General features: G+C 33.2%; 1 protein-coding gene across 2 annotated transcripts in view; it reads right to left on the reverse strand.

The window, feature by feature from the left end:
• Gas2 (growth arrest specific 2) overlaps positions 1-15154 on the reverse strand; it is a 125210-nt gene that overhangs the window by 54034 nt on the left and 56022 nt on the right. For both annotated transcript variants that reach the window (XM_026384115.2, XM_077798162.1), the window contains exons 5-6: positions 11005-11068; positions 4820-4961 (exon numbers count right to left, since the gene is read on the reverse strand). In XM_026384115.2, coding sequence (XP_026239900.1) covers positions 4820-4961; positions 11005-11068 — 206 coding nt within the window. The remainder of the gene's footprint in view (positions 1-4819; positions 4962-11004; positions 11069-15154) is intronic.

Raw genomic sequence — 15154 nt, forward strand, 5'->3', positions numbered from 1 at the left:
ACAAAAGAAGGAAAACCAGAAGGGTGAAGTAGTTCTAAAATAAAATTTATCTTAAGATCCATATATTGTGCCTCAACGAAAATCTAATAAGGAAAAAAACCCAGTTTTTTGTTTGTTTGTTTTTTAGGAAAAAACAAGAGAATCAACTTTAGGATACACATTTCATCCATCCATTGAGCCATCTCTAATTTTCCAAAAATAAACTTATTATTCTGAGTTTTTTAAAAAAATAATTGTGTATTATATCTCAGTTACTGATAAAGTTTAATTTGTTCTTGCTAGATTGAGTTCCTTAAGGGTTAAGGGTAGCATTTTATAGCATTTTTAAAATCCTCAGTATAAATCACAATGCATTAATGGTATAAAATGTGTTTGATAAGTTAATATTTAAAACATAAATGAATAGATGAATAGGAACATGGATCTATATAGAACACAAAGGGAAGTTATTAGAACAAAGTAAGACTGGATTCAAAGGACTGTAAAGATGACTTTCATATTAAAAAAAATGAAGGAAGTGCTTAACATGAAGCTAGTGATCAGACCTGTGTTTCTGAACTCTGAATTCTTCCCACCATGTTATACCTCACCCAATCACCCTAGAATTAACAGAATTCTGCCCTGAGAGAATTGCTTAAAGGATATTCTTGAATGGGATGGTGATACTAACGCAAGAAGTATGAAAGTTTGGTAATAGTAATGTCATTTCCTTGCAGGAATGCAGAAGCCCACTGATTTATGAGGGGGGGCAGTCATAGGACCTATTAATATGTCTACATGTGAAATTTTCAGTGTTTCTCTATGCATATCTCTTTCCATGTGTGTTTAATAAATATATTATGTGTGTATATAATTATGGTATATATGATAAATATATATAAATATATATATATATTGTGTGTATGTGTGTGTGTATGTATATACATGTATATTTAGAAGTGGCACAGTTTTATTTATCCCTACAATAGGGCTTTCATAAGAAAAGCAAGGATGAATAAAAGGAGGGTGGGAGGAAGGGAAGGAAGCTTTGTTCTTTGGTCACCAAGAAAATCAGACAGCATCAAAAATGCCACAGGCCTGAACTTGAGAGGCATCATGATAAGCACAGTTCTGCTTGCAATTCACTAAGAAAACAGTAAACTGATATTCAAGTGGTTCCTCTGGTAATAAATGACAATCCCAAGTCTGTATGGGAAGCATTTCCATCTTACAGTGTCCTTAGACAAAACTGTTGGTGTCAAATGAAGTAAAGTACAAGGAACATTTTCTCAAGTGGCCTGCCCTTCTCTAATGCCTTCCTCATTTTGAAAATGGACTTTATTTTCAAAATCAAGGTTTTGTTTTTTGTTTTTTGTTTTTTTAGTAGTGTAAGAGGTGGGGGCAGAAATGGAAGAGACAAGGCCAGGATGTGGACGGTGGAAATATATTGTTAAGTAAACAGTGACTGATGACATCTTTGCTTCTTCCATTACCTTGGATAAGTCAGAGTCTGGCAGGTGTTCTGTTTTTGGTTTAGAAACCCAGCCATTTCTGCTGAAATGAGATTTCAAGAGGAGCCTGATTACTCAGAATTATACTATCTCTCATCCCCAGACTGAGGAAGTTGATGGAGAAGAGGAAGAAAGTAAGAATGGTTTCTTAGAACTGTATTCTACTCATTGTGTGGGAACTAGCTCAACTCGAGGGAATGCAAAGAAGAGAACTAAACATGACCCTGCCATTCTATCACCACTGAATCATTTTATCAGGACATCTGGAGAATAAATTAATCTCAATGGGGCTTCACTGTGTTTCTTTTATGATGTTCTGGCTAAAGAAGGTGGGCTGTATTATCCCCCTAAAAGGTCACCTACTTTTTTTTTCTCCCACTATTCCCCTAAGTATTGAACAAGAAAATGCCAGGAATCATTGAAGGTTTCAGAATTGACACTTATTACTGAGACCATTGTCTGGAATAATCTTAACACAGGTCTTCTTTCTCTTCCTTTCTTTCCCTGTCCTTCTCTTTCTTATTTCTTTGTTCCCTTCTTTCTTCTTTTACTCCTGCACTTCATTATCCTCCTTTTCTTCCTCGTGGTTGTAGTTAATAACTTTGCCAGAGTACAAAAAGTCTGTAACTAACGAAACACAGGAACTTTGCAAGCAATCTCTATTTTATATCCTTATTCTAAAACACATGTTGGGGTGCATCAGTTTCAACTCTCAGCTGCTGTATATGCCTCACATGGGGTGAAGCAGCTGTCATAGGAGCTATTTCCTTTTTATATTAAACATATGAAATTCTGATTTAAACCGTTAGTGAAGCTCAAATTACTTTTCTCTCTGCTTCACTATCCCTGAAATAAAACACTTCAGTGAAAAGCTATACTTTAAACAAAACGAAAATAATTCAATACAGTTTTCCCTAACGTAGAATGAAGGAGACTGTAAGAGACTTGGTGTTCAAATGAATTTGGAAAATTCCAGGTTAAACAAGATCTTATTTTGGAACTCACAAGAGCTTCTAACATGCCAAAGTGCATTTCGAAAGTCTAGGTGTAGAGTACAGTAAGTTGTATTTCTCAAACTAACATAAACATGGAATTCTTTTCTCCATGGGGCATGTGGTGGTAGTGGTGCTTGACTAGGCCTCAAATGATGCTTGAAAAATGGTAGTTTAAAGGCTTTCAGAACCCTCTATTCTGGACGGGAATAGTAAAGAAATATCTACTTTGTACATTTCTTGCATTCAATTAAAACACCTTAGTTAAACCAATTGTTAAATTCTCAAACACCGGTAAACTTTAAAGAGGGTTTACAACCTTTCACAATGTCTTCTACTCTGTCCAGTGGAAAGAGTAGTATTTGGAATAGGGGGGGAAAGAAGCAGTTTATTTATTTATTTATTTTTCAGAAGTGGAATACTGGCAAACCTTCTCCCAAATGTCTTTCATAGTTATTTCACTACCTTCTGGTCTTCTTCCTTTTTCTCCCTGTCTCAAGAATAAAGGATAGTTAGATATAAGCTAGGGAGAAAAGGGAACCATTGCAGCTACTTCCTCCTAGTTCACACAAATGGCTTCAAGTGACAGTGTCTTCTTCTGCAGAGCTTCAGAAGAGCTACAAAGTTCACATATCTCCAGAGCACATGGACAAACCAGATAAAGAGAATAAAGAAGAAGATTTTTATATTTTAATTACATACAATGGATAATGTATTCGACAAATGTGGTACTGAAAAGATTCAGATTACAATATGTTACTTGTCTTCAAAAACCAGGACTGCACTTTGAGAAGAATGGGTGTGAATTCCCCAGAGGTAAATGCCTCATTAAATAAATATAAATACTTAAGTCAACAAGAAATGATTTGTCATTTTTGCCTGGGATGAGAAATATCAAGAATAGATTTACAGAGAAGGTAACACAATGTGAATTTGAATGATGAAAAAGTATTAAAAAGTAGATTTAAAAGAGGAGGAGGAAAAATAGTGCAAAAGTAACAATGGCTACATCAAAATACAGGACCTGCTCTAGAGGACAAAATGACTGGGAAACACACATTGGGCCACAGTAGGGAGGGAATAGGTGGTGTATGAATCAACTTGGGCTTTAATATGGATCTTATGGGGGAACACTTACATAATTTTAGCTGTTTCTGAGTTGTAGGAACATTTGTAGAGAATAATTTCAAGAACCAAATGATCAACAGTGTCAAATGTCAGAAAGAGCATGATGTGAACACTGAAAAAGTAATTTGATTCTAGTAATTGATTCATTGGACTTTATATGGTAACATTGACCAGAAATCTTTAGCAGTCTGGAACCTTGACTATTGTTCATTAAAGAATATGATTGTAGGTCATAGCTGAGAGGATAAGAATTAAGTATTTTAGCCCTGAGACACATATTTATAAGAAAAAGATTGAAGAGACATATTAACCCACAGTAATTCTAAACCAAAAATTAAAATTGACAGGCAGAAAGTAATTCTCATCAATATATAAACAATGCGCCATTATGCGTTAATTAATACAATGTTTCTCAATTTCCTTACTCAAAATATATGTGAATGGGGGCACATTCATAAACATAGATCTAATATCTTATCATAACTAAGAACTACTTAACAGACAACAGGAGTAGCTTGAGATTTTAATTCAATCTGTTTTCTCTTATACTGTTTATTGTGATTATGAGGGTAATATAATAATATTTCCTAACTGCCTAAAACTGTGATTCAAGAACTCTGTTTATAGAGACCTCAGAGAGTTAGATAAAAATGTTTTAGATTCTAGGCTCCTCCTCTTCTCTCAGCAGGTTCCATAAAGCTTCCAAGTTTCCATTTCCTTACTAGGAAACCTGCATTTCAGATAGGAGAGAGCTCTTGAAAAAAACAAGGATAGACTCTGGCCAATAGCAGGCAGTCAATAAAGCTCAGTTATCTTCTCTATTATACATTTTCTTCCCCTTCTTTAACAATCCTCAAGCTTTTGTGCCTGGGGCTTCTTGATCTGTGAAAAGAGGACCAGACCGGTAAACTAGTAACAATGAGGCTTCAGTGTTTTCAAATGACATTTTCAAGGAGTTATTTTCCTAGAATTTTAAATGCTACTCAACAGAATTAAGTAGCACTTTATTTCAAATGATTAGTTGGTTCTGGATTTTGAAATGAATTGTAGGACTACCAACTTTTTCATAGAAGTTAATATAGATTTCAAGGACAGTGAAATAAGGTAAGGTCAGATTGATATGTGCTATTACAAAATATGTTGAGTAATTTAAAAAACAACAACATAAAAAAGACTAACTTGTCCAAGAAGTCTGACCAATTTACTTACTGCATCATCCAGTAAGTTTCCTGTACTCTTTTTCCCAGAAGACTTTGATGAAGGAGAAGGTGAAGGAGAAGGGGCAGAAAGTGTTTCTTCTTGTTCAATTTCTTTTTCCAATTTTATCAAACCAGGAGGTTCCACACCATACCTTTTTAAAAATACCAGATCATTATAATGCATAACCTCTAATGATATAATTTTCATATATTACATTTGATTATAAACACCATAGAAAACTGCTGCCTTTTAAAAACAAAGTTAATTTTTACTGGTATTAAAACGGTAAGTTTTCTAATTAGCCTCCTTCAAGCACAAAGGAAAACACATAAACCTGCTTTGTATGTATACATGCCCATATATAAACACAGACATGATGATATACTAAAAATGAATACAAACCTTCCATGCAATATGTTGGTGAGTCAATAACATGAATAACTGTGGTAAATCTCATCTTTATTTTACCATTACCAGCTTTAACAATTAGTGCTGTGATGAAATTCCTATTTTGAACACACATTTGTTAAAGATGGAGACAATATCAGAGTCAGGTTTTGAAAATAGTAACACTTCAAAATAAATATTTCCCCAGAGCAGTGTCTGACACATGGCATAACCTTTGAGATTACTTTTGATAAATTATCTGTCCTAATAAAAGTTTCATAACTAGGAAACTGGAGCACTGAGGTTCTAAAGCCACAGTCTTCAGTGTTTTTAAAATAATCTACCATAGAATGAGATATTGTTAATGGACTCAAATTAAGGTGTTATTAAGATGGAAAGTGGTATTACTATTATTATAGTCCTTACATATAACTTTGCTATAGGCTTTTTTAAGGAATTTTTCTAAAATTGTGGGAATATCAGAAATATCTCAGGACCAGAGCTTGCCAGATCAAGTTATCAACTCAGCTTTACTACTCACTGTCAGATGAACCTTGGCAGCCAAACCCTTTTTAATCTCTCTAGACTACTGTGGGTTCTTAGTTCCATTAAGGTATAAATGTGGGCTATGTTGAATGTTCTTAAGAGAATAACATGAACTTGGTAGTGAGTCTGGACAAACTTAACACACTAGAAATCACAGCCAGGGGCTGGGGATGTGGCTCAGCGGTAGCGCGCTCGCCTGGCATGCGTGCGGCCCGGGTTCGATCCTCAGCACCACATACCAACAAAGATGTTGTGTCCGCCGAGAACGAAATCACAGCCAACTAAAAGTCAATCATAAGTGAAAATGTTCTATTTGAAAGTATATATTAGGTCAACTGGAAAATATGATTTAATCTGTAGTTGTAGGTGGACTCATGCCACCTTTTAGGAACAGGTTGCATAAGTTTTGCCTTTTTTACAAAGTGAAATGATAATAAATGCACTATTAGAGTAACAACAGGCTCAACTCCATATCCAAAACTAACAAACTAGAATAGACTTGAATAAAATTGGTAACAAAGTCACACATGGAAAAAATCTCACCCTGGAGATTTTTCTTTATCTGGGAATGCTGAAAATTAGCTATGCCATTGAACATACAAAATCAACACTAAGCCCGAAATCTCTGCTTATATTGGCTTTTGAATACTTCAGGCCACCTAAGGTATAGTCAGCCAGTCCTGAAATGCACACTTAAATGCAATTCATTGGCTTCCTGTCTGTCTGGAGATGTCAACAGGCTGTAAATCTTGGAAGTCCCCTGGGGTTGGGGGTTTGCACCTGCAAGCCAACTTAGTCATCAAATAGGTCTTTTTTTTTTTTTTTAATGTTTTACAAAAGGCTGCTTCATTTTTATTTCCATGATTAACTTTATACCACTTCACATTCTTCTTTTGTCTATAACGTTTTCACAAATTTACACAATTCTCCATTCTTTTCCAACTATAAGATTTTAGAGTTTTAGAAGGGGGTAGCTGTTGTTCTCAAACAGAATAAGGGTCAAATTAAAGACAGCAGGAAGGTGAATCTGCTGAAACCAAATCCTCAGACCTGCAGAACTCAGTTATAAAACAGCGGGGTAAATTCTGAAAAGACAAATACTTATTTTTGTCTCATTTTGAAAAAATACAAGAAGATGCTAGGGAAAGGGTCTATGATTAATGATTGTGTGATGAGAATATATGGATGGATTTCTCATTTTTCTGGCACTTGATACAACTTTTGAGATTGATCTGATTGAAGTAACTGAGTCCCTAAACTGAGCTCTGAACTAGGAAATTTACTCAAACTATTTAATAGACTATAGTTTTCAAACAAAGGACATCTGGAGTCTATTTTAGTAGGGTTAGAGAGACAAATTTTATAGACAAATGAAAGAAATTTCCTCTTTTTAAGGCATGTAACAGATAGTTTATAGATTCTTGCAAGACAATTTTGCTCCATTCAATTTATATTTTAAAGCAACTTAAGGGTAGATTTAGATTTGGAAAAAATTCAAATCATGTGAAAGTACATGATATTCTTAGCAGTCAGTTCAAGTGCTTTAAATGAGTCACTTAATAGTCTTGATGTAAGAATATTTTCTTTTAAGTAACATTTCTTTTCATTAGTTTAGGAATTGAAATAGAAGATTAAAGAAAATTCACACAGGATTTTCTTTTGAATGATCATAAATTATGTTCCAAATCAAAATAAAAATCAAATAAAAAGTTCTGTTATAATCTTGATTATTCATTATGGCACCAAACCAAAGAGACAATCTTAATTGTGCAGTCTGGATAAATGTGAATTCATAGTAACTTTTTTCTTTTTTTTTTTTCCAACAATTAATGTCAAAACACTTTCATTAAAAATATTTTTGAGGTTTTATTGACTTGCTTTTGCTGAATCTTTTACTTTTTATAAGACCAAAACATATTTTACATTCAGAAATTGACATCTGTCTGAAATACTAGCAGAGAGACTTCACTCGCCAATAACGATAGCTCTATTTAGCTGAAAATAAAAGGAAGTTTTACCCATGGGAACAAAAAGTGGTCTCATTCTTCCATCTCAGAACTCAGAAAAGCCCAAAGCCATCAAAGGAGTCTCAGTAAGTGTCCCCAGGCGGAAGAAAGTGGCAGAGATTCAGAAACATTCTGAGAATCAATTCTAAGTGACATTGATGCTTTTAAGATGGTACTTTTGAAATTTGGAGAAGTAAGTGTTTGGAATCAAGGATAAGAAAGCATCAGCTCTCAGTGATGAAAATCGTGACTCCCAAGAATGCATGGAAACTCTGTTGAGGACCAAACTCGTCTGTTTGGTGAGAAAGCTAATGTTGTGGTTCTTGAGAACTCTCTCCAGATTACTAAAGCTGTTTTAATTCATAAATGAATTTTCAATCAAAATAGTGTATTTCTCTGTACATTAGTGAGGAGAGGAGGGAGCAAATATTCAAACAAATGGATACAGATAAGAAAATATCTAGGATAAAATATAAGAGTAAAAATGTTTTTCCCTTTCATTCTTTCAACTACTATGTTTCAATATAAACGTAAGGTAGTGAGAATTGGTTTATTGGGTTGCTGTTTGTAAAACACAATTGAAATTTCATAATAAAACTTCAAATGTATAACAAAGAAAGATTAATAGACATTATACTTAATGCTTCATCTATCCAACCAATGTTCAAGTATTCAACATCATCCTGCACATAATAACAAAAGCATTAACATGAGTGATATTTTAGCTTATTTTCTTCTTTACTGAAAAATGTGCAGCCCTTCACAGCACTCAAGTAGGTGAGGAAGAAACAGAAGAAAAAAAAGCAAAAATTATTAGTTAAATATCATAACGTATGAGTTATTTTAACCTTTACTCATCTCCACTGTGATATTCCTAAATTGTTTGTAATGTATCTTTTATAATTATGACTGATTTTATCACCTCACATGGTCATGAAGTACAGTCAAACATGGAATAACCCTGAATAATATTAATATATTCCTAGTCAGAGGGAACCTTTCACATGGTACTTCACCATGAATTTGACAACTGACAATGTCTCCCTTTCATTAACCACGATTCTAATGAGTTTATCATCCTGTGGTAAAGGACAAGACTCGGAAGGAGGAAAGATGATTTCCAGTGTCATTTCCTCAGAGGATAGCCCATCTTCTGTGAAGTCTTGGCCACAGTTAAAAAAATGTTTATTCCTCTTAGAGTGTCCATGTCATAAAAAGCATAATAACAAATAATTAAATAATTACAAATATTTGCCTGAAAACAGGCAAATAACTACAAATTAAATGGGACAATAATGACAAATCCCAGCTGATTCTAGAGAGAGTAATTCCCCTTATTTATCTTCTACCTTTCAGAAGCAATAAAGGAACAAAAATGGAATCTGGAATCTTAGACTATTTTAATGGCATAACTAAAGCTAAGAATGTCCTATTAAATAGGACATCTGGACCATCAAAGTTTCTTTTACTAGAGCATTTCAGTGGCAGATGCTGATTCATTGTGATTTTATTTCATGTCTAGTGTTCTCGGGTATTTTTAGCTTCCCCTTTCTGAGGGGATAGCTGCTGAGTCCTGGGTTCTCCTTAGACTCAAGGCTGTTTTTCCTGCAGAGGAGAGTCCCCAGCCTTTTGGTGGAAAGCATCTGTCAGGGATGCAGGAACAGCACTGCCTTGACCCTGCTTCTTCACAGAATTCAAGGATGTGGCAGCATTCAAGGGGAAGAGGTCTTAAAAACAGCCAGGCACCCAAGCTTGAACACACTTGACCATGGACTAGGGCATCTCCCTGGAGGTCATTGCCCAATTATCAGAGAAGGGTGTGATGGAGAGTAGGGAAATCCCTTAGCAAAACCTCAACTCAAATGGACTTTTTAACTCCATATTGGGTGAGAGTAATATGTAGATTGAATTTAAAAGCATTAAAGCAACACTTAACCAATTATTAAATCTTTATTAAACTATTGCAGTGAAATAAACTTCACAACTGTTGCACACTTCTTTAAAATAATATTGACTATGATGATTTAAAGAACTTGGAATTACTTCTGATTACAGGTTAATTTATTATTGGATAACAAGCAGAGAATCAGAAAAAAAATATCTATTTGTTAGCAGTAAGTTTTCTATCCATGCTATAATTAACTGATTTGCACATGCTATATTTTCTTTTCCTTGATTTTTTACATAAATTCCTCATGTGAAAATGTACATTCAGGGCTATCTCTCACTGTATTTTAATGGTTCACCAAATCCTACCTCCAACAGTATATCCAGATTTAGACCAGAAAACATCTTCTAATTAATTCTGGCTTTTATTTTTCATCAAGACCTCTTTGAATATGTAAATCTTCATTTCTCATTCTTTGAGTTTCATAGGACTCTCAAAAGCCCTGTCTGATTGGCAAGATAATCAATGGAAAAACATGAAACCCAAACAAGTCAGCTTAGGTCCCTACCTCTGCTTATTTGCTATGGTGGCTATAGTTAAATTTTTTCTTCTAGGAGAAGAAAATATCTATATATAAATATGAATGGTATCCTACAAGCCTTTCTTCTGTAAAAACATAGAGAAAGATGGGTATCATTGTGCACATCTATGATCCCAGAAACTTGGGAGGCTAAGGCAAGAGGATTTCAATTTGAAGGCCAGCCTCAGTAAACTAGTAAGACTCTGTCTCAAAATTAAAATGATAATAATAATAATAATAATAATAATTTTTTTAAAGACTGAGGATGTAATTCTGTGGTGGAGTGCTCCAGGGTTCAATTTCCACCCAGTGCTCACCACCCCCAAAAGAAAAAGTCGTAGAGAATAATTTTAAAAGCTATTTCAAATATGGAAACTAAAAGAGCTGAGGGAGGTGATGTTGAATGGGGGAATAGAGGAAAATGAAGAAGAAACAGAAGCTGCAATTATTAAGGAGTAAACAACCAGCAATGGTAGAAAGGAGTAGAAAACAAGAGAAGTCAGGAATAGACAGACTTTCTTCTAAGAACAGACACATGCCATATGGAACTTCACTGTACTAGATCCTCCTCCACAATCCCCTTAAGTAAGCTTTAAATGGAAAACGTGTTTGATTCAAGTATATTTGCAAATGCTTACACATAGCATCTTTGACAACAAGATTGTGATGTAAAGAACCTTGGTGGCATGCTTGTAGTTTGAACAACTGCTCTCAAGATGTCCATAGCAACCTCTATCCATAGAGGAGTCAGGCTAGGTCTCAACACAGTAGCAGTTGTTTGACTTACCTGGCTGCAATCCGGCCAAGCTCTAGCAAACAGAGACAAACTTCTCGGGGTTGCTTGTGGAGGACTGGAAGACAAGACAGAAATAGACACATTTACAATAGAAGGGACTGTAAAGTAGCTCACAAAGAACAGACTTACTGATGACTGCTGCCCCTTCCCAGTTCCTCTTGATCCCAGAAAACGAGCCAGTATTCATTTTGACACTCATAAGCTCTATCTTACTAGTTTTCAAGACACTGCTAACCCTTGCCCCCAAAAGCTGTTAGCCTCAGAAACTCTCACGCTAAGTAATTCTCATCCTGAACATATTTTTTTTCAAGGAGTTAATATTAGTAAGTCAATGTTAGATACATAGATAGCTGTCATTCTGATATTTAAAAACACACAGCACACACAGACTAGATATAAGACCATCCTTTTTAATATCTTGGATCTACCCTTTCCCAGTGATTCTAGAAAAAAGAATGCAAACAAATAAGGATACAAATTGTAAATTACTCTCCTTTATTAACTTTCAAAGAAGAATGTCAAGTGAGACCCTGAAATTTGGTGTCTTCTTCTAATCAAATATGATTATTAAATAATGTTTTAAAAGATACTTTTAACTGTGTTTTATAAATATAAATCAACTTTGTAAATGTGTATCAGCCACCTGTGTTTATTAAATGAGCAAATTGGAAGATTTCTTTGAATTGATATTTCTATTTTAATATAATCTAATAACTTGATAATTCTGATTTACTATAAATTTAATGTAAATGTAGCTTTGGCTACATTTCATAATATTGACAAATCATACTTGTATTTGTTGAGCCTAATAAAAGCATGTACTGCTTAAGCAATTACTTTTAAAAGCTTGATCAAGATATTTTTAAAATGTTATTTGTCATTTAAGAAAAGGAAAAGAGATGTTGAAAAAATTTTGCTCTGAGAACACTCTTTTCCAAGTTTTACAATTAGTGTTCTAATAAAACATTTGCTTATTAATAAACTTTAAGAAAAGGAGCAACATTTTTAATTCTTGAACATAGAATTTTGTAATTTTTCAGGATTAGTTTTACTTCACTTAAACATTATAATCACTTCTCCTTACAAATGATGGCAACAGCTGTATGTGGCTCTCTGATACCATGATAGAATTTGCAAGAAATGCATATAAGTAGAAAATAATACTTTTATTTAAATAATAAAAGTATGTGATTCTATTTCGTTTTAAACAGACATGTGAATTATTCTAATTCTATCAGCAATGTCATTTTAAAAGAATTGATTATGGAAACTAGCAATTAGAGAATATTTCTATTGTTGATGATACAAATTTTAGTTTTAATTGGTCACTGAGGAGTTATTACAATATTCTACTAAAGGAAGTCTTGAGTTACTTCTAATTAAAGATCCTTCATATAAAAAAATATTTACTACTCTCATTTCAAATGAGCCAGATGACTATGGCTAGAATAACAACTTTATAAGATTTTGTACATTAAATCAACTTCAGAGCAAAGTAACATCAGGATTGTAATATCACATAAACATCAGTTCCAAGCAGAGAACAATAACAAATATCATAAAAACTAAACAAATGAAAATCAATATTCCTGTCTTAATTATCAATTTATTTAGATTTGTAGTTTAAAATAAAAAATAAACTAAACCATGTCCACGACTTAAAATAACAAAGAGTTCTGAGAGGGAAGAAGAACCCTATAAAAACCAAGAAACAGAAAGAAGCTTTGAAATATCCTGCTGATACCCTCATCTGAAGTGAAAGCAGTGTGAAGCCAGTAGCTAAAGCCTCAGGAGCTTTAGGTACACTTTCATGCGTTTCTTGATAGAAAAAGTGTCAAAATATAAACATTATTAGTGAATTGACTAAATGGTGTCAATGTGCAATAAATAACAACCTACAGGAAGTAATATTTGACACAGATATAATAATACTTTAACCAACTTACACATATTCTGAGGACTATATAAGTATTGGTGTGTCAGTAGGTATTTTATGAAAACTCAAACTCATTCTGAAGAAAAACAATAACAAGGGCCACATAAAAATGAAAATTTGTCATGAAGGATGCATCACTATTTTGGATCTCTTTGTTTCTTGTTTGTCAAATTAAACAGATTTCGCCTTCTAAAACCCAAATGTTGACTCTACATGGTCTTATAAGAAAATTCATTTGGCAAAATGAAAAAAAGTAATTTTTTCATTTTAACAGAACCAACCTATAAAATTTGACATGAACATCTTTCCCAGTGTAATATTTAAGGAAAATGCTGACAAAAACTTGTTTCACTTTCAAGTTTTCTTGGAAATACTGCCTTTAATAAAGTAATAAAATTGCTTCAAAATATACCTATAATATTGTTTCACAGGTTAATGACTTTTCAAACATTGGACATACCATGCCTGGCTTAATGTGGCCTCCCCCCAAAAATCAATGATTTATGACCAGTAAGGAATGATTGCGATAATCTAGAGGTGCACGATTTGGCACAATGACCAGATCTCAGTAATTCCTTAGTTACTATTATATCTCATAATATCAATGACAATGATAATTACATGGTAGTGATAATGGTTGAGACAATGCACAAACTGAAATAAGATTAATTTTACCTAGAAATGGCAAGAATTTATAAAAATAAGTATTGAATAATAGAAATAAGCACTCATATAACATTATTGTAAAATTAAAATTCAAAAAATTTTAAGTAGTATGGGTATGTATAGTGTGCTTAAGAGTTGAGTCTTATTTTTGTACAAAAGCAAGTTCTAAACTGAATTTAATGGATGGAAAGAATGTAATGAGGAAGTAAGGGGCAATGAAATTGACAAAATTATATTATGTGTATCTACAACTATATTACACCTAATCCTACTATTTTGTATATGTATAATATACTTGTAAAAATAATATAGTATTTGTGGATTCGAGCCACAAATATCAAAGTGTGAGCTCTAATATTTACTACTTGTGTTATTTTGGGAAGTCATTCCATAAAATCTCACTTTTCTAAGGAAATAAGATACAGCCTACCTCACAATATTTTTGTGATGATTAAACAAAACAATATTAATATATGCTTGGCACAGTACTTGTTAGGAAATGCTTGCCCAATATTAGCTCCCTTCATTATTCTTTTTTATTTTATTGTTTTTTATGATTTGCTTAAAGATCATTCTCATTTGCTTCAGCCACTGAACATTACTGTTTTTTCCTATGTATGTTTTATTTGTGCACATATAAAGTGTCAGACCCTACATGGTAGAAGAACAAATTCTGAAATGAAAGAAACAATTACTATGGGGATACAGTAATTTAGAGTAGGATCACTCTATGATAATGTGTATTTTTAAATATTTTATACTACATCAGAGATAGCACTAATTTCAATCAAGTTTTATGTTAAACACATAATTTTGGACAGTATGTATAGACAGAAACAAAGTAAATATTCTTTAGCTATTATAAGTATATGTTAAATATAAAGTTTAAGTAACAATTACAGTTGGACACATTTTATTTTCAAGACACCAAACATCCTACCATTAGTTTTTCTTTGAGAATAATTCAGTTGAGTCTACAATCAATAAATTCATCAAACTGACTATTGTATAATTTGTAAAAACAAGTAATTGAATGCACATCTTTGTGTTAGGATGATCAGAAAAGCAACTCTTGGTGAGTTGAATTTGAGCTAAAACCCTTGCATTAAGTCATCTGTACCATTAATTTATACATATTTATTCATTTCGTTTTTAAGCAAAAATTTTTACTTCTCATGAAATTTATGGTAGGAACCATTTTTTCCCACTACATCATTATAATACTGCTGTGAATTAAGGGTAGGAGAGAACCTTCATATTCTTGTCTGTTCCTCTGAGTAAATTATTTTTAACAAATAAAAATCTCAGTAGTCAACAGTGATTATTATGCAAAAGGTTTTATTCACTAGATGCTTTTAAGAAATAATCAAAACCAAAATCAAACCAAAGTATAAGGTAGAACACCTCTGAGAAAAGTAATACAGATCCCTGTTCAAAAATATGTGTCCAGAGACTCAATCTTATAACCTAGATTCTATAAAAATCTCATGGGCATCAAATGTCAGATGGAATGCTGCTTGCTCCAGGAATAGAAAATGA

The sequence above is a fragment of the Urocitellus parryii genome, chromosome 4, assembly GCF_045843805.1.
Source record: "Urocitellus parryii isolate mUroPar1 chromosome 4, mUroPar1.hap1, whole genome shotgun sequence".
In the NCBI taxonomy this organism is placed as follows: domain Eukaryota; kingdom Metazoa; phylum Chordata; class Mammalia; order Rodentia; family Sciuridae; genus Urocitellus; species Urocitellus parryii.